This window comes from Euprymna scolopes, chromosome 36 (genome assembly GCF_053919585.1).
Source record: "Euprymna scolopes isolate OS-2025 chromosome 36, ASM5391958v1, whole genome shotgun sequence".
Classification (NCBI taxonomy): Eukaryota; Metazoa; Mollusca; class Cephalopoda; order Sepiida; family Sepiolidae; genus Euprymna; species Euprymna scolopes.
In genome coordinates, this window is record NC_136517.1 from 12,647,632 (window position 1) to 12,673,197 (window position 25,566).

Consider the following 25,566-nt stretch of genomic DNA (forward strand, 5'->3'; position numbering starts at 1 on the left):
GGAGTAGATAGGCTCTGTCTATTGCCCGGCTTCCATACTCCTTCTTTGCCTATTAGTCAGGCGCAGAGACGCTATCACAGTGATTCAACAAAACACTTAGTGGTAGATCTTGTTTCTTGTCTAGGGTAATGAACACCGTTTTCCCCACTCCCGACACATCCCACCCCTCAAAACTGGGCACTTGGGAGTGCTTGAGTACCACACATGCCTGTGCAATTAGATTGGGTTGACCTTCTCCTGATGGATTGAGGGTACCGGATTGACAGTTCCTGGCTGCTGTTTCCGACTGGTAGTACAGGACCCTAACTCTTTGGTAGCGCTTAGAGCGGCTGCTCCATCAACAGTTGTATAATATCGGGATGTTTGTAGTACCATGTCGCGCATGGAAAGGACCCTGCACTCATCGCTGATGGGCTTTCCTGAGGCCACAGTCCTAGTTGAAGAAAGGTCAGCTGATGGTCTACTTGTGTTGCATGTCTGATACCCTGCATAACCTCTTGTTCAGCTCCCCCTTACCTAACTGAAACTCTTTAAAAACATGATGACAGTACAATAAAAAAAAGTAAGCTTAAATCAGGCCTAGGGACAAACAAATCGAACTTGCGTCCTCCCTTGAGGCTTGCATTCACGAACATCCGTGGGCTTAGAACTAATTTAGCTGATGTTGAAGCATTTCTCCTAACAAATACCCCGGATATCTTAGCACTAAGCGAGACTAACCTACACTCCTCCATCCCCTCTAACTACTTTAACATGCCTGGCTATCTCCCACTCTGCCCTAAGGACTCTGATACACATATGCACGGACTTGGAGTCTACATTCGTAACACCCTTCCCTTGACTAGAGAAACAAACCTAGAATCGGGTGATCAAGCCTTTATGTGCTTTAGACTAAACATACAACATAACATTAGCTACTTTTATTTTCTCTACCGCTCTCCCTCGACCCAGGACTGCACCATAATAAACAAGGTCTCTGACAGCATAGACACAGCACTCTCCCCCAACACTAGCGCACCAGTACATGTATTTGGTGACTTTAATGTCCACCACAAAAATTGGCTTGAATTCTCTACTTACACAGATGCAGCGGGCAACACAACACATAGCTTTGTTATATCTCACTCCCTATCACAAATGGTTATGTTTCCAACCCGTTTCCCAGACCAGCAAGAACAACACGCATCACTTCTAGATCTGTTTCTGACCACAGTTTCCGATGATTGTATAACAAATGCTGACAGCCCACTCGGGAACGCTGATCATGCAGTGATAATGGTCGAAATTGCCCTAAGCACTAGACCCAAAACTGAAGAGCCAGTGCTCAAAACAACGAGATATTATAAAAAGGCTAACGAGGAAGCCATCAGAGATCTTATCAGAGATGCCCCATGGGGAAATATTTTTTCTCTTCCTGCTGAACAATGCGCAAATGAGACCACTGAATAGTTCAAAACAGCAATCGAAGCACATGTTCCCATGCTTCCCCAACTGTACTGACATGCAGAAGTTCAAGTGTAACGTGAACTGACATCTTGCTGCCCAAATCCCAACATAGTACCCCAGTAGTTGTTGCCCCTGATAGTAGCCCCTACACCAAAATGGCAATGTGCCTTGTTTGGGGTGAAAATGTAATAAAAAAAAAAAAAAAAAAAAACATAAAGGTATTACATTTGTTTACAGTTGTTTCAAGACAGTGTTTATTTTGTCATACATTGCAACATGAAATATTATTAGAAAAATTATAAATTTATTTTATTTGTAATGATTATTATTCAGTTATTTACTTGTTTTTTTAATTTTACTTATTTTTTAGTTTGGACTTTTGCTGTGGGTGCTGACTTATATTGGATCCTGGTTCAATGGAATGACACTGATCATTAACTGTAAGTATCCAAATGCTATCTTTTTCTACAACAGCATTTTGCTATTCCCTTTTCTTAAAAGAAATTATGTAGCCATTTCTAACAATAACAATGTTAATTTAGTCTTTTTTTTTTAATACTTTCACTCCTTTGACAACCTTATGAAACTTGGATTCTTTATCTGTTATATAAAGGACAATTGTTTGTTTTATACTTTTGACTTTTAGTTCGGCATACAAACACAAAGACCTACAAAGTTAGTATATTCTTGACCAGTGTTGCCTTGGGTGAATAATATCTAAAATGTAGAAAAAAATTATTCTCTGGGGGGTTCAACTGGGCTAAGTTTTGTCAGGGGGTGGGTGGGGGGCTTTTATTATTATGTACTAATGTGGAAAGAAAATGTGTCTACTTATTCTTAGAGAAGTCTATTATATAAAAGAGAGTTATCAATGCGTGTGTGTGTATCCAACTAGAGTGGAATGGGCTGGGCAGAGGAGAAGGAGGGGTAAAACGAGGAAGGGGAAAAGAGAGAAATATAAAGAGATGAACATAGAGAGGTAGAAGTTTTAGTAGAAATGTTACACTTTTGCCCCAGGCAATGCTGAGTAGCCCTGCTAGTCTTATATGAAATTATCTTGTCAGATTTTTACAGTTTGTCATCAATGGCAATTAATCTGATATATTAGTGTTGGGACGAGTAATCGGGAATTGGAAAAACTGCTGTAACTTTTCTGAGTAACAAAATAGGAAAAATTAGTGCTTTTTTTTTCGATGCCAAAACGATTTGTTTAATTGCTTATTTTTTTTAGTTCTATTTTGTTTAAAACCTTATTTCTATTGCTAAAGATAAAATGATGAATATTCATTGATTTTAAACTGCTAGTAAAATTAAAATCTGTACATCATTCCAAAAGTGTATGTTTTACATTTGAGATTATATATGCATATAATACATGGGTTTTTTATGGTAATCTGAAAAAAAAAATAATAAAAACAACTCTACAACTACATATTAAGAGATTTTAAAAGAATTGGAATCAGTAATTGTATCGGAGTCAGAAATTTGAAACAATCAGTAATTGCATTGGAATCTAGAAAAATATTGCAATCATCCCATTACTTATATACACGTGCGTGTTTTCTCCTCAGTTTCTTTCAGATGTTATTCCAGCTCAGAATTTTATTAATATGAAACATTTTCCACTGATCACCTTCACAGCTTCAGCTGTTTACATTCTTAATAAAAAATACATTTCTACATTTCGCTATTTATGACAGCCTTAACATAAACAAGTTTCTGTTTACACAAGACATATTAAATGATGTATTTGTTAGACTTGTATAGCACAATAGTAGGTGTATTTACATTGTCTTGTACTGTGATGTAAATTTAATTTAATGTGTCGCCCTCTAAAGCACATACAGTGATGTTCACAAATTAAATTCACAAAAAGCTGTTAAATTAACTCGAACTAGAGATAAATATTAAATTAACATGAACTTTTTAAGCATGTTGATGAATTACTGTGAGATGCAATAAAAAAAATTAGACTTAGGGTTATGTGTTAGGATAAGATGTCACAGATAATAAATTGATTGGTATGCACTGATTATGTGGATAAAATCTTTTGGTTCTGAACTATGAAAGAGAATGATTGCCTTACATAACATTAGATTGGAAGTGAAAAGGGCTTATTTTGTTTTATTGTTTATTTTTTTTGTATATCAGTTTTCATTTTCAACAACTTTCGCAACATTTTTTTTTTTTTTTTTTTTTACATACCTTTGCCTTTTCTTTTCCATTTCCAGGTGTTATAATAGTCTTCACTCTCCCGAAGATTTATGAAACAAACAAGGTAAGAAGATTTCTCATCTTTAACATAAGTATTATCAGAGAATTCAACTGTGCGACAATAAATCTTACATAATAAAAATTGTACTTGCTTTTATCTATATATCTATAAAAGTGATGTGTGTGTGTGTGTCTGTGTGTGTGAGAACACAAAATTGGTACTTGATAGTCTTCAGGATTTTATCTGTTTGTCAACTGTTTCACAACTGCACATGCATGAATGGGTGGCATTATGTTAAGAATAAGTAGGTTTGAAAGCACTTTTTAAAGATTGTGTCAAGTTGGCATAATTGTTATCGTACTTGACTCACTGTCTTTAGGTTTTAGTTTCGATCTCTGCTCAAGCATATTTTTTTTTTTTAACTTAGATGTGAACTGTTTAGACAAAACAATACTCGCATGTGCATGTCTCAGTTTCTTTCCATTTTTTCTTTTACTTCATTTTTTGTTTTAAGAATTTAACATTATATTTAATACGTACAATATTTATGTATAATAAATAAGAATTCTGCATTAACTAAAATATATTTATGCATATTTTACGACTGGAAAATATCGGGTGACCTGTTAGTAACAAATAAAATTTAAAGCAATGGTTCCCAAAGTATTATAACAAGCAACTTTTTTCGTACAGGGTGTCCCAAAAGTCATGCATTGGTTGCAGTTATTTATAACTTTCTTAATTTTACAGATAAATGCATGTTAACATAATATAACATAATATCAATTAAATTTTTTGCTGTTTTTCTTCCTTTGTACCAGAGTCTGCAAGCTAGTTACATCCAATTTTAGTTTTTCTTCAGGAATGAACCATGATTCCTTCTTGCTAGTACCATCTTTATCTCTAAGAAATTTATCATAAATTGAAAGCCAACAGTGACTTTGTATTTTTATTTGAAAAAAAAATAACAAACGGTTGTATGCATAATTTATTTTCTACCATTTCTATTAAATTACTTATGTGTGTGAAGGTGAGAGTAAGCCGTGCTGCTCTGCCCAAAAGTCATGCTTGTAGAAGTGAAACCTTAAAACATGACTTGTGCTGCCAGATCAGAATGTTTGAAGATATTGACTTCCTGAGATAAAATGCACCTAACATTGATGTTTTTTGTTTTTATATTCCCTTTTGCAAAACTTAATTATGTTCTACAAAAACAACAGCCCACCTTTTCCTTTTTCTCTTTACAAAACAACCAAACCAAACACCATGAATAAATATTTGAACATATAAACAACTTTAAACATAAGACTTTTTTCCAAAATTTCTGGATTTGACATTAAATAACCTGAAAAGGGTTGATATGCCATAAAACAAAGCAACCAAACCAAACCTTAAAACCCGATGTTCATTCACCTAATTCACCTGTCTAATGGTTGCAATCCAATGTTGAAGCTCCAATTTGAGAGCTTCAAGGAGTATGAAATAATTCCTTCATTACGATTACTCCTAAGTTCATACTGACAGTTTCAGGGTTCCATCTATGGGTTAAATAGAATCTTTCTTGTGTATGAAATAAAACTACATTTAGTGATGTATAAGATATTAAGGGTTTGAGATCATAGTGGACGTTTATCAAACTGATTGAATTACTGTTATACATATTTTGTGTTGGTTATGTTAGATTTAACATGATCTCAAATAGTAGTCCCTTATGTATTTTTGGGTAAAAAAAAAAAATTAATTTACAAACTGACTTTGTGTTATTTACATAACTCTTTTATATTCTGTATTTATACCCTCGTTGTCATTGTTGGTTTATTATTATTATTAAACTAGGCTAGTGTTGAGAAGTGATGGATAAAATGTCACTATGAAAGTCTGACTCAATACATCTCTTCTCTTCTGCAAATAAAATTACAATTTTAATAATTTAGTTCCACTGTTGATAATGAAATGCAAATATTAAGCTTTTTTAAATCCACAAGGAGAATTAATTTTTAAATTGTATCTTTTGCAGGTCCAGATTGACAATTACTTGGCTATGGCAAGGAGTCAGTTCAACAAAATTCTTCAGCAGTAAGTTTTAATTAATCTTTACTTTTGTTTGTTTTTTTATTTTTTCTCCACTTTTTACTTTGTTTAACTTTTCTCCATCTCTCTCTTTGCCCTTTTTCTCCTTGAAAATGCCCTAAATTGACGTCCATATTATTCAACGGTCTACTGAAAAAAAGGTTAATCGTTATTAGCTAACTTTCACTGTGATGTCATTTACAAGATCTTGTTCCCTCTTTTTTTCTTATACATGTATTCAGAGAGAGAGTGTGGGAGGGTGGAAGAATTAAGAGAGTGTGGTGGTGGGGGGGGATGTTTGTTTATGAAGCATACATGAACTTGTTTTGTATAACAAAATCCGATATTGTTTCATACACTTCAACCCCTCAAATTCTGGGTTGGTTTGGGTCATTAAATTCTGAACTGATACCTATCAACTGCATTTGATTAGTTCAAAATAAGAGTAACTATTTTACCCAAAGGTGATGGGGTAGGGGTCCATACCTCTCCCAACCATATTAATGTATATTTGAATACAACAAAAGCTTATCAGATTTATGATATACTGAATGTCTGCTATGCTAGCTAGTTTTAAATAATGATCATTTTGCATTTAGTTGAATATATAATTATTCAGGGGCAAGCTGTCTATCAGGGTTAAAAAGCCAGATCAGTTATAAACGTAAAAACAGATAAAAGAAAAGACAGTTGAAGGAAGAATGACGTCATCAGAGAAGGAAGAGAATAGTTAAATCAACAAACAATTCACAACTAGAAGTGAGTTGAATAACATTTAAGATGGATTCTTAAATCAGAAAAATAAGAGTTTTTCATTCTTGCTCCTTCACTGCTGCATAAGACCAAGATTAAAACTAGACTACTGAGTGACAAATCATCTTGGATTTTGATTCATTTCAAAATAATGTTAAGTTTTATTCAACCAGAAAAAAACTCCTTTGTTTAAACGATTTTCATATTTTGGTATCTTCAGCCTCATCTACCACGCTGGATGATTAGAGCATCTGGCCATCGCGATCAAGATGTAAAAGATGTGTGAACTTGTAAGTGTGTATTCGGTGCACAGGCCGTGATCATCCACTCATCCGAATTCAAACTTATTATTTGGTTTTAGCACTGTTCATAGTGTCAATCATGTAGTCTTGGTCACTCTGCTGTAACAAAAAAAATTTTCTCTCCAAATAAAATTACAACTTAAGTTTAAAGTAACAATCTTTTATTTTGAAAGGTTACAATGACACTTGATTCCTCTACCAAATGATAGTTGCAATTAGAACATGCATATCTTTCAACCAAACAGTCTCTCCAGTTAAGGCCTCAAAAGTTCTTTCTCTCTCTCAGACCAATAGAAGTCAAAACTAATCCCTTCTGCCTGTTTTGCTGATATATAGCAATTGAACCTCTCCATGAGACCACTCGAGATTTATTTACTATATACATAAGAAAGTACTGATCATGCCCACCCCCATGTGAAGTGAACATAATTTTGTAGAATCTCAAGTGACCTGATTTCCCCCATGAACTATTATATCCCAGAAGATATTGTTTTAAAATTGTCAGCTAATTCCTTAAATGGTCTTTTCTCATAGCTAAATACTTCTCATTGCAGGGCTTCTCTCTGTGGCCTGCATCTGTGCAACCATTTTCCAAATTTATTTTAATTTGTGCAGAACAGACACAGTTTTAATTCTATTTAATTTTATTGAATTGCAATGTATGTTTGTTTTTTTTTTGTTTTTTTAACATTACATCTCTACTAAATTGATGTTCTTTTTTGTTTTTTTCTATTATCAAATCAGTCCGTGGTGAGTTTTTTCTTTAAAATTCTGTTCACTGCTTTACAGAACGGTTGAGGAAAACAAATTGTTTTAAAATAAAAAGCATTCTCCACAGCTTCTGTTTATATATCAAATGCAGAAAAAAAAAATTACAGCAATTTTTCTTGTTTATATAATTGACACAGCTGTACATTTTGATATTACATTTCACAAATGAACAATTAATGGCAAAAATTTGCATAAGTTGAATGAATATTTAGTTGAGAAAACCAAATAAGGATACGCAAGTAAAAAGGTTAATCATGACATGATCACAATCAACTGCAGTTGTTGCAGGTCAAAAGTGTTTCAAGCCCATGTCTCACTGCCATTCAATATGACAGAGCAAACACAAGTTGAAAAGATTTTATCTAGAATCTAAAAGAAAGTGTCTAGATGTAAGGATTGACGGCAGCTTCCTAAGCAAACAGTAATAATGCATTCACAAGCACTACCAAAATTTCCTCACAAAATCATGCGTCATTTTCAAGAACAGAAAATTTTTGTTTGGTTACCACGTTCCTAACAGATGCAGAAGTGACTGGGGACTGCTTGTGAATTTGATATTCCCATGAAACTTCCTCCTTTGGTGGAATCCAGTGTAACCCACCTAGGGTGAGTGCCGCTTTGGTATGGCATGGTAAATAAGTAAAAGTCTACGTAAATGCAACAAAAAAATATATCTTACATGCCTTTCAATCTAGCAAAAGAGGCCAATCATGTATCTTTATCACAAATTAGCTGGACATACCCATCTTTGCCTGGATGTAAAAAAAAAAAAAAAATTTTTAATAATAGTCAACTTCTTTACGAAGAAACAAATTAATTTTGGTGACTTTAATCTTGTAATCAAATTATTTTGTAAAACAGCAATTTATAAAATTTCTATTGTAAATTGTTAAATAATGGAATCCACATAACAATGTGCAATTAATATGAAGAGTTTGCTTTTTAATATGAAATGGTTTTAGATATTTTTATACAAATCAAGCAAAATAACTCCTTACACAATTATTTCCTTTTTTAATGTTTGGTGAGGAAGGAAAAATGTGTCTACTCTAAAAGTTTTCTTAGCGGGAATTATTTTACAGAAAATAAATTGTGAAATAAAATATATTTGTGTCAGTAACATGGTGAAAAAAAACAAAAAATCTACTGTATATCAATGATATGCCAGATGGATTGCCATTTAGGTTGTGTTTGAAAATCTGACAAGATAACTTTATATGTTAGATAAATAAAATATCAGTGTTCGTAATTATAGTTGTTTTATTTGTTAGTTAAACATAAAGGTGTTTGTTTTTTTATGAATTATATTTTTTGTTATGATTTCTGCATTTTGTATCTTTATGGCATACATTTTTTATAAACAGATGCAATTTTTTTTTTTTATTGGTGTTGGTTTTTTTTTTTTTTTTATTAATATTTTCACATTTTTTATGTTTCACTTTTTATCTCTGCATCATCAAACTTTTGAGGTTGTGAAAGCAAACGACACATTTCTGCAAAATTTAAATTGCAAATTTAATAAGAATTTACTCATCCAAAATATTAGTATAGGTACCTTTAAATCAGGAGTAGGTTATTTAACTAACTTTAAAAAAATTTATTAAAAAAAAGCGGGGGCCCAAAATTAAAAATTTCAGGTCTTTGGACAATCATATACTGGTTTAAAAATCTGAAACAGTATTAACGTGCAAGTCTGTCATCTAGGAGTGAGGCCAGACAAATCATATCAACTTAACTGCTTATGTTCGTTGGTTTGCTTATTTCATCCTGACTTATTTAAAAAGCTTCCCATCTCCATATTTTACGTTGTTTTGGTTCGGATGAATTTCCATTTTAATAAAATTGTAAAATATGATTTTTTTGTTGCTAAAAACTGGAATTAATTTCAGTTAAAATAATCTCTCAATCAATTCCAAACGAAAAATCTTCTAATAAAGAGTTACCTAGCAACTGCATCCAGCAATGTTTGGTGTTAAAATACACAGATTTTGTTTACATTTATTTCATCTAATTTAAATTACCTTACTACGGTAACATGATGAATTAAATTCTTCAAAAGTTTCTACAATTTTGAAATATATTAATCTCTTAAGATGGAATACCTGTTCAGAATGGATTCGTAGAAGTGTGTAGTCATTAGATGCATTAATAAGGGCAAGAATTCAAAGCTCCAAATTTTGTTCATTTGATCATATTGAAGGAATTGGTGTGAATTCTTGGGTAATGATGTAGGGCAGTTAAGGTAACAGGTGAATTGGCTTCCTGTAATGTCCTGGAAATGTGTCTATAGTTGGTGATTTATGGTATACACTGGTGTCGGTTGCACTAAATAACTAGAAAGCGTTCATATTTTTTATATTGTAAGCACATTAATCTTCATTATAATAAGCACATTGTTAATGTTCCAATACAATTTCGTTTTTAACATAGTATGTATACATACATACATACACATATATATATATATGTATGACCATGGAAACATTTTATAAAAATAAATAAATGTCTAATTCCCAGAAAAGTATGTTTGATAAAAGTCTATATTAACATAACCAAATCAGATGTGAAATCCGTAATGCAATGCACATGTGCAGCAATTGGTACCATTCATCGTTAAAACATTAAGTTCAGGATGGTATATTGGGCTAATAAAGTGATTTTTTTCAAGCACATCAAATTTTGGTTCTACTCATTTCAGACCCTGGACCACAAACTTGGATAAAATATATGTATACAAAAAATTTTGAATGACACTATTTTTTAAGTAAGGATAAATTGAACATAAGTAAATATTTTTGTTCAAAATATTTCTGACTTTCTTAAATGACTCATTCTGCAAAATTTTGTAGCGCAGTTTTTTCTGTTTTGTTTTTTTTTGTTTTTTTTAATCAAATTGAGAAACCAATAAGTCAACACCATAATCATGATATATGATTTGTATTTTAAAAATATATAAACTATTTATTTCAGATTGAAATGCACTGCAGTTCTAACATTTTATTCCTATATTTGCCCTAAATATTGAAGAAGTTAAAAACATTTATGACTTGCAAAAAAATTGGAGCATTATTTTAATTTGTATGAAGTTTCAGATTAAAAATGATGAATACCAAACTGTATTATGTAGTATGTTCAAGAACTTATGTTATCTTGAAATAAACATGACATAAATATAACCTCCTATGACTTCCAAAACCATTTTCAGTATTTGTTACTGAACAGTTTCTTACCATTATTTTTGATGTGTAATTTTTTGCAGATATTTCATTTTTTAAGAAAACAAGTTTTTCCATTATATAAATGTAATTATTTTTGTCTAAAATCATTTTATTTGTTCATGAAGTTTAAAAGGTTGTCGACTGCTGATGTAGACATTGTTTAACAGAAAAAAAAAATTATCCCCATAATTAAGTTTTTATGCTGTTCAACCTTTTCCATGATGTTAATTGTAAAAAAAAACACCTATGTTTTTACTATCATTTGCAAAAAAAAAATTTTGAGATTCTAAAAAATGAATAATTTGTATCATTTTAAAAAAAAAATGTTTTTTTGTTAAATTGTCACATTTTCACAAATTATCTCTTTTTTTTTCTTCTGACTCTGCTTTCTTCTTCTTCTCCAGGGTGCAATCGAAATTGCCGTTTTTGAAGAAGAAAGCTAAGGCCCAGTAAAGAAGACTGGATGTGAAAGATGGGAGATCTCAGCTGTTAAATATCCTACCATGTCATTAAAATGGTCAACACATGGACTAGGATGAATGAAGGGGGGGTTGAAAAAGAGAAGGAATCATCAAAAAAATGAAACTATGAAGATTGGAATTTAAAAAAAAAAAATGATTAAAAAAAACAACAAAAAAAATTAAATGACTTATTTGTATCATGTCTCAAAATTAGGCAATCAGTTTAATTATTTTTTAATTAAAAAACAAACTTTTTTTTATCTAAAATCTCTTAACATTCATTAAAAATATTTTATATGTTGGCACTGTTTAAAGTGTATTTCACTGTTCTAATTCGTTTTTTTTATTAAAGAACTTTAATTTCTTATTTCTTTAAATTGCCCTGAATGATAATAATATAATAATAATAAATAAAAAAGAAATTAAAAAAAATATTTTTCCTACTGTAGTAATTTCCTCCATCAATATTAATGTCATGATGAGTTAGTGGTAAGCCATCAATGTTTTAAACCCATGCAACAACCTTTTTTTTTTTAATCCTTCAAGAACTGAGAAGCCAGTTTTATCTACTGGTTAGTTCTAATTGCTTAGATCTGACAAGACCAAACACTGTTAGTCTTTTTCTGTGACCAATGTCAACACTATTACTTATTGCCATTCTTACCTACTTGTGCTGAGGAATGTTCTTTTAAGTCTGCTCTTCAACCAAATCTGTGCCTCTGCTTCTTAAAACTAAGTAATATATATATACATATAAGTGCACATTAGAAGGTGTTGTCTAAATCGATGAACCTTTTCTTCTCTCAGCTAACAATAAATATTCAGTGTTTAATGGAGATACGCAAGAACTGATCATTAGATGTATTTAATAAAACCTCTCTCTCAATTCTTTTTCTTTGATTGAGAGAGGAATTTAATGATTTTTCTTTTACTTTTTACAAAAAAGCCAAACTTTTTTTTTTTTTTTTTTTTTGCAAGCTTCAAGTGGTAAACATATTAAAACTTGATTTGTTTTACTTTCTAACAAGAGAATTGGTTTTTGTTTTTATATACATTTAATAATGAAAACTGTCTTGCATTCTGTGGCTTTTTATTTTATTTTTTCCCATCGCAGCATGACACACCTGAGCAATTTTCCAAGTTGAACAAAATATTAAAAAAAAAAAAAAAAAAAAAAAAAAAAAAAAACAGAAAATAAAATAAATTAATAAAAACAAATCTAACTTTTTTTGCCTCTTGTAATTTCATCTATACCAGTTTGGCTTTTCTCTCTCGCTTTCTTTCTCCTTTAATTTTACTCTCTCTCTCTCTCTCTCTCTCTCTCTCAATCTTTCTTTCACTCTCCTTTAATTTTTTTTTTTTTGCTATTCTTTAATCTTTCTATCTCTCGCTATCTCTCCATTCTCCTTTCTATAACTGGCTTCTCCTCCCATCATCACCTTCCCCCACCTTCTTTAACAGTCATGGTGAGCCTTTTTGGTTTTATCTCCCTGTCAATCCAAATATTTTGTAAAAAATAAAAAAAAAAAAAAAAAAATGGCAACACCTTTTTGGGTACTTTGCAGTGGGCGCTTTAGTCTATTATTGGATATAATAAAACAAAGTCAAATCAATTTTTAAAAAATCTAGATCTTGTCTAGATTTTTTGTGGTTCTTTGATGGCACAGGGTCATGTGAAAAGATTCATTTTTTTTTTTTTTTTTTTAGTTAAGGAGTCAAATTGGACCAAAATATTCAGTTTGTTTTAAACTTTAATTCAAGTCAGAATCTACTTTCTATTCATGGTTATGATAATATGTACAAGTCAGCCATTTATTTATTTATTTTTTTTTTTGTTCATTAACAGATCTAAAAATGCCTATTTACTTTGTAAGCGGTCCAAATTTAAAAATGATTTCAAATCTTTAATTCAACCAGAATTTCCTTTCTATACATCTGTTTAAAGTTTACAGGCAAAATTCATTCATTATGGTTCATTTTTGCATGCACCTCTGTCATATCAAAGAACTTTCCTTCCCCCCTTCCTATGTTCCTTCATTCTACTTATATTTATGTGGGAAAAAATGTAATTGGATGGGTTCTCTCTTTCTCTCTGCAAGAAAGAGAGGGTGGGGGGGTCTCTTGTCATTCAAACCTTCTTCTGAAACAAATGGCTCAGATTTGACTCTCTTAAAAAAAAAAAAATTAAATCCTTGTAAAAGAAAAAATCCTGGTCAATTATTTTCTTACTCCAGATTCCGTGTAATTTAATGTGTTACAGAAATCTTCAATTGATAAACTTATTTTTATGTCTGACAATATCAGTGATTTGATTTGAGTTGCTGTTTCAATTGGTTTCAATTCTTGCCATGAAGCCCTGTTTGTTCACCACTGCTTAATGCTTCCATCAAATTTATATTTTTTCCTTCACACACACACACACACAGTGATAATTTGATTAATCATAGTAATACTAGATTTCAAAGTAGATAGTCATTCCAGCATGTTGGGCTAAGGAAAATTGTGGCCATCTTATCAGTCAGAAGGCTGATAAGATGGTAACAATTACCCCTCCCCCTCTTTCCAATCTTATTTTTAAATTTTTGGTATCACAATCGAATTATCACTGTATAATATAACTATATTATGTTCTTACAAACATACTTAAGAAACAAAGTTGCTAAGAATAATACACATGCTTGAAAATAAAATTGACAAACTGAAGAGGAATGGAAACCTATAAAAATTTGTTAAATAATCTAAATGTTTCACCTTCATATGTCAAAGGCTTTATCAAGAGTGACAAAAGAATAACAAAAGTATTTCTTGCTTTTGTCAATTTTGTGAACTATCAGGTGAAATATTAAACAGAATTTTATATGTATATTGATATTATGTTAATATAATGTCCTCTGCTTTTTTTTTTTTTTTTTTTTTTTCTTAATGGTTCAATTTAGAAGCTAGTTAAAATGGAGATCCCCAACGGGGCATGACAATTTTTTTGTTTTTAGCTGCTCTTTTTTATAAGGTGTCTGCTGTACCTAGTAATCTTCAAGGAATTTGAAACTCGTTTAAAATCTAAAAGTATAAATGCTTTTTTAGAAAATATATTGTTAATTTTCGCATTTGTGTGGGTAAGAAAGAGAATTCCAAGAAAGATAAATGGGAGGGTTAGGGTTACTTAACTCCTAACTAAATCCTCATCATTTTTCTTCATTTAAAACAACAGAATCATTTCACATAAGCGCTAGGTAATAGTTAACACAAGACTAAAAAAATGTAACATACACACATACACCCTGCCGACCTTCTTTCTAAACCATACAAACAGGAATCATTTTCATTTCTCTCATATATGCCAGACACCAGAAGGTTTGAGTGCAAAGCTGTGCGATAACGTGATAAAAGTGTCTAATTATGAATCTCCAAAATCTGTTTTAAAATTTATGACTAAAAAAACTGCATAAATTTTTTGTCTATAAACAAGAATCATAATTCAAATCAACAGATGAATAAAAGGTCTTTGCTATAATAGAAAGAAATACATATGATTTAAACAAAAAATCATTCCAATTGTTGATTTTTTTTTTTTTTTTCTTTATAATAAATCATATAGTTGATATTTATCAGCAATCAGACCTTCCTAAGGAAAGAGTATATTGAAAACAAAAATTCACAATTTATTTTGGAGGGAATCGACTTTTACATAAATTTGGCTCCCATGTTTTGCAGCCGCAGCATAGTTTCATTGACCTAAAGATAGGCTATATGAAGAATTAATGATGTAATTATTGGAAATTTTGCTTTTTAATATTTAGAAATGTTGGCTATTTCATCTAATCTGATTTGAAATAAATTATATATGATATAAACTATTTCGTTTTTATGGACATTTTAAACGCCAGCATTTTACCTGTCACCTCTTATTGTAAGCCTATCGCAATATTGGACTGCAACTGATCCCCTTCTCCTCCGTACATCTTTGCCTTCTGTCATTTTCAATGTCGTCACATAATTGTTGTGTTGTTTTTGTGCAAGAAATGAAAACAAAAAAAAAGCTTGACTTTAGGATTGAAGGAGAGAAGTGCACAAAAAGACTGCAAAGAAAATGCATGGCTTTTCTACACTTTACGCAATTTTAAACGCAAGAAACCTTTTAAGCGCCATTTCTTTCCTCTTTGTTGTGCAGTGTTTATAAACAACGCAACTATTGGATTTGCAAAACATTTGTAAAATGTATTAAATATATTGTTAAAATATTCATGTCTCCTGCTTTTTGTCTCTCTCTCTCTCTTCACTTTATTTTCCCTCTTCCTTCTCTCACTCCTTTCCTTTTCTTTTACCTCTCCTCCCTCTGTCTCTTTCTTTTACCTTCCCCTTCCTTTTTCTCTTTTACCTTCCCCTCCTCCACTTTCTCTCTTACCTTTCCCCTCCTCTTTTTCTCTCTCTAAAGCTCTACACCATTTCTGTTTAAATTAAGAAGTTTTGATTTTCAGCTTTTTTTTTCTTCTTCCTTGGAAAAAAAGTTTACTGAAAATTCATAATCCAAAAGGCAGGTGTTGTTAGATGTCTGGATACATCCTATAATTAGTGCAATCTTTATATCTCTGCTGGTGTCTAATATTCACCAAGAAAATTTATATTGAACTCTCGGTGCCATCTTTGTCCGAAATCTGTTTCACAATCTTGCAAAAAAAAAGGAAAAACCTGATCCGAAACATCACACGATCCACAAACAGTAAAGCATGATGAAACATTTTGTCTGCCTCACGATCAAAATGGTTTTCACTCGTCTGCACTTGAATGTAATTTCAAATTTTGTGTGGCTACAGTCATACTTTGTCTGTAGCTCAATCCATTTTAAGTTCATGATGGCTTTGAAGATCATAAATTTATACCGAGATGTTATGACCAACTCCCAAGTTTGGATTTGTGCATTCTTAGCATCATAGAAATATGTCAGTTACTTTGGATCCTGACCTGAACAATTTTTGTTGAACTAATTTAAAAATTGAATCCAATAAGATGTAAAAATTTCAGACTCGTTGCAGCTTATTTGAGGATTTCAAATATCCTCATTTGTGGATTGCAAATAGCAAAATCGACGTGGAATGTGCTGAGGCAGTTTTTTTTTTTTTTTTTTTCTTGCAAAGGGGTCGCCGCTTATCAAGGCCTAGATGCCATTCGAGAATGAGTGTAAGTCAGTAATGGTGAAAATTGATTAATTATGAGGACAGCTCAGCAAGAACTTGTTTATGTTGGACTTGAAAATGACTGTTATAGTCAGCTGAGAAGCAGCTCCATAGTACTGTTCCACATACAGTTTTAAGAAAGAAACTTTTCTCTTTGAATTTTCATTTAATTTTAAGCACAGATAGTAAAGAAAATTGTTGACAGTGGTTGCAGCTAGGCAAATGTTTGCTGTGAATTTTTTACAGGGGAGAGGGCATAGTTTGGGTCAGAAAGCTGGATTCTTACAAATGCAACCTGTAGATGGTACCTCTACCAGAATGCTAAGAGTCTTAGATGTTATGGGATTAAAAATAAAAAATGGAGAACTAAAATAACAGCAGTACTCAAAGCCAGAAGATTAAGATTTATTGGATAATAGCAGGCTACCCGGTCGGAAAATCTGCATAAAAATATTTTAATTCGTAAGGAAACTGACATGTGCATGCAAGGATTGTTTTTTTCTAAATGGTTCACTTGCAAGTAAAAAAAAAAAAAAAAAAAAATACTCCAGCTATCTTTAAAAAAAAAAGTGTTTTCAAACCTACTTATTCTTAACATAAGTAATATGTCACGTGAACGATTCACACATGCGCATTTGTGAAACAATTGACAGATAAAAATCTGATGACCACCCCCATGTTCCAATTTTTCAATTTTTATCCCTTACCAGCCTTTTTTTCCAGATGAAAACTGATTAAAAAGATTTAAAAGTCTAAATACCCTACATACCAATTTTCAAGACTAGATCAAAAATTTGTTGAGTATATAGGTTGAGAAGTGGCCTCACACAGGCACATTCATTTTTATAGATATGTGGAGAAGGAAACAACTTGTCATGCTAACTACTGATCTGGAGAACAAAAAAAGGAAGGCCAGCAATTACATATGTGTACCAATTAAGGAAATACACCTGTTTGTCGACGTAAGAACTAAAGACGTTATGAGTAAGTTACTGGAATCTATATTAAATAGAGAAATGGTTTCCGCTCTGCAAGATCTACCGAAGATGTGCTGACGGTTATATCTCACAGGATTAGTGAATCTCTTGACAAAGGCTTCCTTTCTAGGGCAATTGCTCTTGACATATCAAAGGCCTTCGACAAGGTATGGCATAAGGGTCTACTTCACAAGATTTCCAGCTACGGTATAACTGGAAATGTTTTCTCAATCATTAAATCATTTCTCTCCGATAGGCTCATAAGAGTAGTGGTCGATGGACAAAAATCAGAGGCCTGCAATATAAATGCTGGAGTCCCTCAGGGGTCAATCCTGGGCCCAACTCTCTTCCTGATCTACATCAATGACCTCCTTAAACACATGCTTAAATCATTCATTGACATCTATGCTGATGACACAACCATCTACGGCAACACATCAAAGGCTGTAAATGACAAAGTTCTCTCTCCTCTGATCTCAAGCGCGTGGTTCAGTGGGGGAAGACGTGGCTGGTTACCTTTAATGCATCCAAAACCAAACTCCTATCCTTACATCATCAATTGTGATGGATGGCTCTCGTCTGGGTGAGGCCTCGTGTTTTGACAAGCTTCTGGGTTTGACCTTTACTCCTGATCTGAAATGGAACATGTACACAAGTCTGTTGTCAAGGTCGCTGGAAAGATGGTGGGATCCTTCTACCGCTCTAGAAGATATCTCACTACTGATATTATTCTCTATCTATATAAAAGCCAAATACGTCCAAGGATGGAATACTGTTGCCATATCTGGGCAGGAGCTGCTAAAAACAGCCTATCCTGCCTTGACAGAGTACAAAATAGACTTCGTGGCTTAGTGGGTGATGCCCTTTTCTCTACCCTGCAACCTCTCTCCCACAGAAGAGATGTTGCGAGCCTATCCTTGTTTTATCGTTATTTCCATGGCAGGTTCTCGTCTGAACTCCAATCTCTGGTCCCCCCCTCACCAATCTTTCACGAAAAACACCCGTCTAGCTGAATCCACTGTGAAAAATTTCCCCCACTCTTTATCTGTGCTTAAATCAAAACGTGGATTCCATGAACAAAGCTTCTTTCTTAGAACTGCACGCCTGTGGAACTCTGTTCCGTCTGCCTGCTTTCCACCGAACTACAACTTGGATGTCTTCAAGTCCAACATTAACAAATTCCTAATGAACCGCCCCCTTAAGTAAACACTTCATCAAATCTCCACATTAACGTACTGTACTTGCAATAACCCTTATCCCTGAGTGGCTTCCGGGCCTTGATAAGTGGTGATCACTGTGTAAAAAAAAAAAAATGTGCTCGAAGATTATGAAATATAGAAGATTTTAGTCAATGAAGTTCGAGTAAGCTCGACGTAAGTAACATTTTATCGATTAAAAGTAAAATAATCATTTTTTAAATTTATTTTGAATAAATTTATGACAATTTTCTCCCAAATATCAAAAAATAAAAAAAATTGCTAAATTTGTAGAGTTGTGCTTTATTGTTTTTGCGAGGTTTTTTAAAAATTTTTATTCTACAAATGTTGGCTAATAAGTTTCTTTGCTAAAAAGAAACATTTGTAATAAAATTAACTTTACGAAAATCAGTTGTCATCTGCTTGTTTACAGATGCAAAGCTGTATAAACACGACTATTACTGCATAGTGTTTTCAACAACGACATCCTTTTAATTTAGCACATGCTTTATATTTATGTTAAGGAATAGGAAAAAAAAATTATTAACTATACTTATCTGGTATTGTTCAGGAATTTTATTTTCATTTGTGTGTGTGTGTGTGTGTGTGTGTGTGTGTGTGTGTGTTTTTGTTTTGTTTTTTTACCAAGATTTGTTTCTGAAATTATGAATTGATTAAATTGCTATATTATAACCAATATTAAAAACTTTTTCCCCCAAAACAAAACATACTGCTACTTGGGATGTAAGGGACTACTATTTGGAATTGTGTCTAATAGGGAACTGTGAGGAGTTGAGCAGGGAGATGTCTGTTCACATTACTTTTGCAGGTTAGTATAGTTACAGAGTCAGGAACCGGGAACTTCCAAAGTCTAGGAGTTCGAGAGAAGATATTATTAGGGTAGAAGACATCTAAGAACCTCAATGGTGAAAATGTAGGATTTTGTTGCTTGTCAACCTGACAAAGCTGGAGTATGTACGCCGAGGGGACACAAGTGCTATGAGTTCATCAGAGCACATTCCATTGAAGTACTTGGAAAACAGACACGGATGCAACATTGCGACAATGGAACAGATAACATTTTATGAGGATTCACAGGATTTTAAAGCCAAAAATGCGACCGTTTAAATGCCTTTCAAATTTCAAAAGCTCACATTTTTTTTTTTTTTTTTAGTAACTATTAATAAAAGATCAAAAATGCTGACATAAATTATTTGATTATTGCTTTGTCACACAAAATTTGGATGTAAGGGGCTACTATTTGGGACAATTTTTTTGCAGGAATATTATGTAGGGAGTTGAGCTGTAACTTCTGCATGTCTGTACAATCAGGAAAACAGGGACCCAGGAGGGAATTTCAAAGTTTAGCAGTTTAAGAGAAGAAACTATTTGAATTTTTTTAGTATGTAGGTATTTGTACAGTGTAGGGTTTTTTTAGTATGTAGGTATTTGTACAGTGTAGGGATGAGATTTTGCTGTTTGTCAGGTTATGGTATTTACGCTGAGGGGGTACAAGGGCTTGGAGTTCATTGGAACACTTTCCATTAAAATACTTGTAAAATCAGCGCAGGGATACAATATTTTGTCGATGGGACAGAAGCTGGAGTGTGGTTAATTAACAATGTGAGACCTATTAAGTTGGCAACTCTTTTTTTGAATGCTATCTAGGAGAAATTAGTAGTAGGTGCACCAGCCTAAATGTGGCAATAATGCATTGGTGAATGGTGGCCTTGTAAAGGTACAGGATATTCTCATGCTTTCTAGCCCAGTAGAGAGAGCCCACCTTCTTTGCAACAGTCTTGGCAATGCTCTTGATATATTTGTTCCAATTCATGTTCACTGTGAACGTTAAGTCAAGAAGTTTGAACGAAGCGTTTTCAGGTAAAGTATCATTAGCCATGGCTATCAGTGGGTGAGAAAATTTCTTGTAATTAAGAAAGGAAAGAAACTTAGTTTTGGCAGCATTGAATGCTAACATCCATTTATGTCCCCATTCCACTACAGACTGGAGGTCTTCCCTTAATATTTCAGCCATTTCCTTAGATATTTGGGGGTCCCCCCCCCTCCGTGCGTGTTATAGAGATTCGTGTCATCAGCAAATAAACCCATCTTGGAGAATTTTCCCACGGAGGTAATTTATGAATAAGAGGAATAATAAAGGTCCAAGGATCAACCCTTGAGGCACACCTGAATTTATATCATGTTGTTTTCAAGTACAGCCATTGATGATAACCTGGATATTCCTCTTATTTAAAAAAAAATTGATTATGTTAAGTATTTGTCCAGTAATACCATGATTTAATTTTTTCTGAGAAGACCATCATGCCATACCCTATTAAAAGCCTTGCATATGTCTAGGGCTACTGCCCTAGCCTCCCCTGCCTTACCCAGTGCATGGTATATACATTAAGAGATTACGTTTAGGATATCTGCAGTAGAACAGACTTGCCTAAATCCATACCGTTGGTCAGAAAGAAGTTTAGTATCTATGAGGTGATGGACTAGTGCTTGATTAACAAATTTTGACAAAAACAGGGAGCTAATTTAGTGAGTCAGTTCTTTCATCAGAATTCTTGTAAACTGGTAAAACAGAAGTAATTTTCTAACAGTCAGGAAAGCAAGATTCTGTTAGGCATTTGTTGTAGAGTTTGGAGAGAACCGGGGCAACCTCAGCAGAGCATTTTTTTAAATAGAATAACCAAGATAAGATCAGGTCCACATGCCTTTGAGGTGCCTAGATTGATTTATATAAGACTAGCGGGGGTACCTGGCATTGCCTAGGTGTGTGGAGGTGTAGTAAGGATGGCGGGTGGGTAAAAAAGTGGTTTAGTAGGAACCAGGTGAGGGTTAAAAAAATTATTAATTGGTAGTAGCAGGAGGGAGGTGAAACAACAGTAGGCAGTTTGGATGGAGAGAGAAAAAAAAAGTGGTAGTGGGTAGGCAGGCTTGAACCCATAATGCGAAGGAGGGGAAAAAACAAAAAAACCTGACATCTTTGCTGATATCTCTACAGTCCGACTGAAAGTTCGGAACGTTGAAATTAAGTGAAGTCAATCCAACCGATACAATGACTTGCAAAAAACAACCCCTCCTTGTAGAAAAAGGCCCAGTTTAGGGTGAAAGAATGAATGTTTTTGGACAATGTTTTGATATTTGTCGTCCGAAGGGTCAAGCTTTAAAACGATACTGATCTCATGAGGATCCATCGCCTCTGTCGAAAGTTTTTGCAAGACATACAAACACACACACACACGTATTTTGTCTTTTATTAGATTTTAAAAATTTCTTTGTATGTGATTGCATTTTTTTTTCTTTACTTTGGAAGTCACCACTTATGAATGCCTGGAAGCTGCTCTAGAATAAGGATTAAGTGTTAGGCAAATAGTAAGATAACATGATCAGTTATGGTGGAACTTGGGTAAGGCTAGATTATTTAAGAGAAGGACTTCAATAGGAATTTATTCACATTAGATTTGAAAATGACCATGTTATAGTCAGATGGAAGCAGGCACATAGTATTGTGTTTCACAGACGAACAATTCTAGTTTATTTTTTTTTTGTTTTACGGCATATCAACCCTTTTTAGGTTATTTAATGCCAAATCCATTGATTTTGAAGAAAAATTTTTTAATAGAATATATTTGTTTTTGTTTTTTTTTTCAAGTCGGTTTTTATTTAACCCATAGTTGAGACCCTAACAGGTACTACCACTCCGGGTTAGAGTGGACCTGGGAGCAATAGCAATTAAGGAGTGGCTCCACACTCCCCAAAGCCCACAAGCTAGGGCCTCACCACCGGATATAGTTTAAGGTCATATCCAGGACCACAAACAATTCTAGGAAAGAAACTCTGCTCATGGAATTTGTTTAGTTTTAGGCTCAGAGAGTGTAGGAAGTTTTTTTTTTTTTTTAGAAAGGAGTTACCACTTATCAAAGCCTGGAGGTCACTCGAGGATAAGATTTAATGAGTGTACAGTGGTCAAGGGGAACATGTCAGTAACCGTTAGTAGTGGAAATTTGATAAATTGGATTACTTAAGGGAATGGCTCATCAAGAATTTGTTCACGTTGGACTTGAAGACAACCAAATTGTAGTCAGTTGCAAAGCAGGAAAACAGAATAATTCCACAGGCGTGCAGTTCTAAAAAAGAAGCTTTGTTCATGGAATCTACATTTAGGTTTAGGCACAGATAAAGAGTGGAGGAAATTATTGATAGTGGTTTCAGCTTGACGAGTGTTTTTCATGAAAGCCAAACCAGGGGGGACCATAGATTGGAGTTCAGACGAGCACTTGCCATGAAAATAACGATAAAGCAGAGACAGGCTCACAACATCTCTTCTGTGGAAAAGAGGTTCCAGAGAAGAGAAAAGGGTATCCTCCACTAGGCTACAAAGTCTATTTTGAACTCTCTCAAAGCAGGATAAGCTGCTTTTAGTAGTTTCTGCCCAGATTTGGCAACAGTACTCCATCCTTGGATGCACTTGGCTCTTATACATATGTGACCAGATGGGACCTGGACAACGCCGGGAGGACCTTGCTAGTGGATTGAGAGACAGCCTGTCTCCTGGGTGGTCCTTTTAACACGAATCCAGGAGATTTCGCTGGTTGAATCTAATGATGAAGATGATAATGGTGGTGATGATCGAAAAAAGGAACGTGTTTTTAACAGATAATCAAAATGATCTCCCCCCCCCAACAAGAATGGATAATCAAAGAGTGTCTGCGCATGAAATAAAAGTCATAAAAATAATTCCCAAGCAGGGCAGGTTTGCACTTATGTTAATTAACAGACGACTAAGAAAGATAAGTGGCTAGAGTAAATGGAAATTGACCATGAAAACCACTTGAAGAACGAAGGCAAGAAAACTGGTTATTGCAGGACAGACTGGTGATCATAAAAACCAACTTAAGGAATACAACAGCTGATAGTGAAACTATAAAAGTCGCCAATCCACGGGGCATGGATATTTATTGCTTTTACCGAAATAATAATTCAGTTTTGCGATGGCCACTGGCAAATTCAAATAAGGAGAGGAAACCTTTTTTTTCTCTTCGCTAATTTTGGAGGTCGTTTTTTTTATTTCTTTTTTTTCTTCTGCGTCAGGACGTTCAGAGGTCAACGGAAAATATTTGAACCCCTCCCCCACCTTTGGAAAACGGAACGTTACTGGATCCAGAAAAAGGATGGCTGCTGATTAGTAGACGGCCATTTGGGAACGTATTGAGGAGGGCAGAGTTACAGCTGACCGATTCTAATATAACGTCAAGCAAAGACATCTGAAGGACCCTCTGCCATGCATCTTCGCCTCCCCCCCCAATTGCCACCTTGTTGAGATGCGCTTCTGTTTTCTTTTTCTAAGTTGAACTTTTTTCCCAAGTGTAAACTAACAATAACAGACGAAGAACTTTGTATAAGTGATTAACGCATTTGTGTATATACCATTTGTAAAGTTGAAGGCAATAATTATTTTATGTTATGAAAAACAAGTTAATCCTTGATTTCTTTTCTTTGTTTTGAAAACACTGTTGTTTGGTAGTGCAGTCTATTTTCAGACCGGCCCTGTTGACAGTTTGGAAGCCGGATCAAGATTGGAGACAAATGAGCGAACCACGGCAATGGGGACAAACCCACCACTAGATGGAGACAAAAGGTGATGCCACAAGGATTACAGCCAGTTGCACCTTTCTTCCAAGCCTGTGCAGCTGTGCCGGCCCTGTAGGGTTTACACATGTAGAAAATTGTATCAGCAAGGCAGGATAAGTGCTTCTAGCAGCTCCTGCTCACATGTGGCAACAGTATTCCACCCTTGGATGCACTTGGCTCTTATACAGGTAGAGAATTGCATCAGCAGTGAGATATTTACTGGAGTGTTAGAATGATCCCACCATTTTCCCAGCAGCCCTGGCAACGGTTTTGATGTACGTGTTCCATCTAAGATCAGGAGTAAAAGTCAAGCCGAGAAGTTTGTCAAAACATGGAGCCTCCTCAGGACGAGAGCCATTCATTTGAATTGATGCCAGACGGGGATTAGAGCGTTGATGATGTAAAGATAGAAGCTTGGTTTTAGATGCATTAAAAGTAACCAGCCACCTCTTTCCCCATTGTACCACGTGCTCAAGATCAGGGGAGAGAGAGAGAACTTGGTCATTTATGGCCTTTGAAGTGTTGCCATAGATGGTAGTGTCGTCAGCATAAATGTCTACAAATGATCTCAGAATGTGATTTGGGAGATCATTGATGTACCTATTTACAATGCCTCCCCACGGGACAGAGTTAGACACCAGGGTCGTTTTTTAACGTGGTTGGGCCCAGGATGGATCCCTGAGGGACTCCAGCATTCATTCTGTGAGCTTCAGATTTTTGCCTATCAACCACTATTCTTATGAACCTATCAGAAAGAAATGATTTAATAATTGAAAAGACGTTTCCAGCTATACCGTAGCTGGAGATTTTGTGGAGTATACCTTTATGCCACACCCTATCAAAGGCCTTTGATATGTCAAGGGAAATTGCCTTAGAAAAGAAGCCTCCACCGAGAGATTTGCTAATCCTATGAGATACAACTGTTAACACAGCCGTAGATCTAGCAGAACGGAAACCATATTGCATGTCGCTGAGAAGGTTTTTTTTTTTTTGCTGAGGTGGTTGACTACTTCTCTATTTAACACAGATTCCAGCAACTTACTCATGATGCACAGGAGACTGATTGGTCTGTATTGAGAGGGAAATGAGCGATCACCTGCATTTTTAAATACGGGACATACTGATGAGGTTTTCTAGGGTGTTGGGAAGCAATTCTCCTTAAGACAACGCTTAAATAAAATATGGGAGCTAGTATTGATTGAAGCTTTTTGAGCACTATAATAGGAATGCCGTCAGGGCCAGTTGCTTTACTGAAATCAAGGTTTTTGATTAACTTGGCAACATCACGCACAGATATTTGTATGTCGCATAGCATGTTTTCAGACACAGGAGGAAATATGGAG

The 25,566-nt window shown here is 34.1% G+C and overlaps 1 protein-coding gene across 2 annotated transcripts in view; it reads left to right on the forward strand.

The window, feature by feature from the left end:
- Positions 1–11,555, forward strand: part of LOC145260344 (uncharacterized) — a 226,605-nt gene extending 215,050 nt beyond the window's left edge. For both annotated transcript variants that reach the window (XM_080118262.1, XM_080118261.1), the window contains 4 exons: positions 1,817–1,886; positions 3,678–3,724; positions 5,679–5,737; positions 11,180–11,555. In XM_080118262.1, coding sequence (XP_079974388.1) covers positions 1,817–1,886; positions 3,678–3,724; positions 5,679–5,737; positions 11,180–11,228 — 225 coding nt within the window. In that variant the 3' untranslated portion in view covers positions 11,229–11,555. The remainder of the gene's footprint in view (positions 1–1,816; positions 1,887–3,677; positions 3,725–5,678; positions 5,738–11,179) is intronic.
- The last annotated feature ends 14,011 nt before the right edge of the window (positions 11,556–25,566 follow it).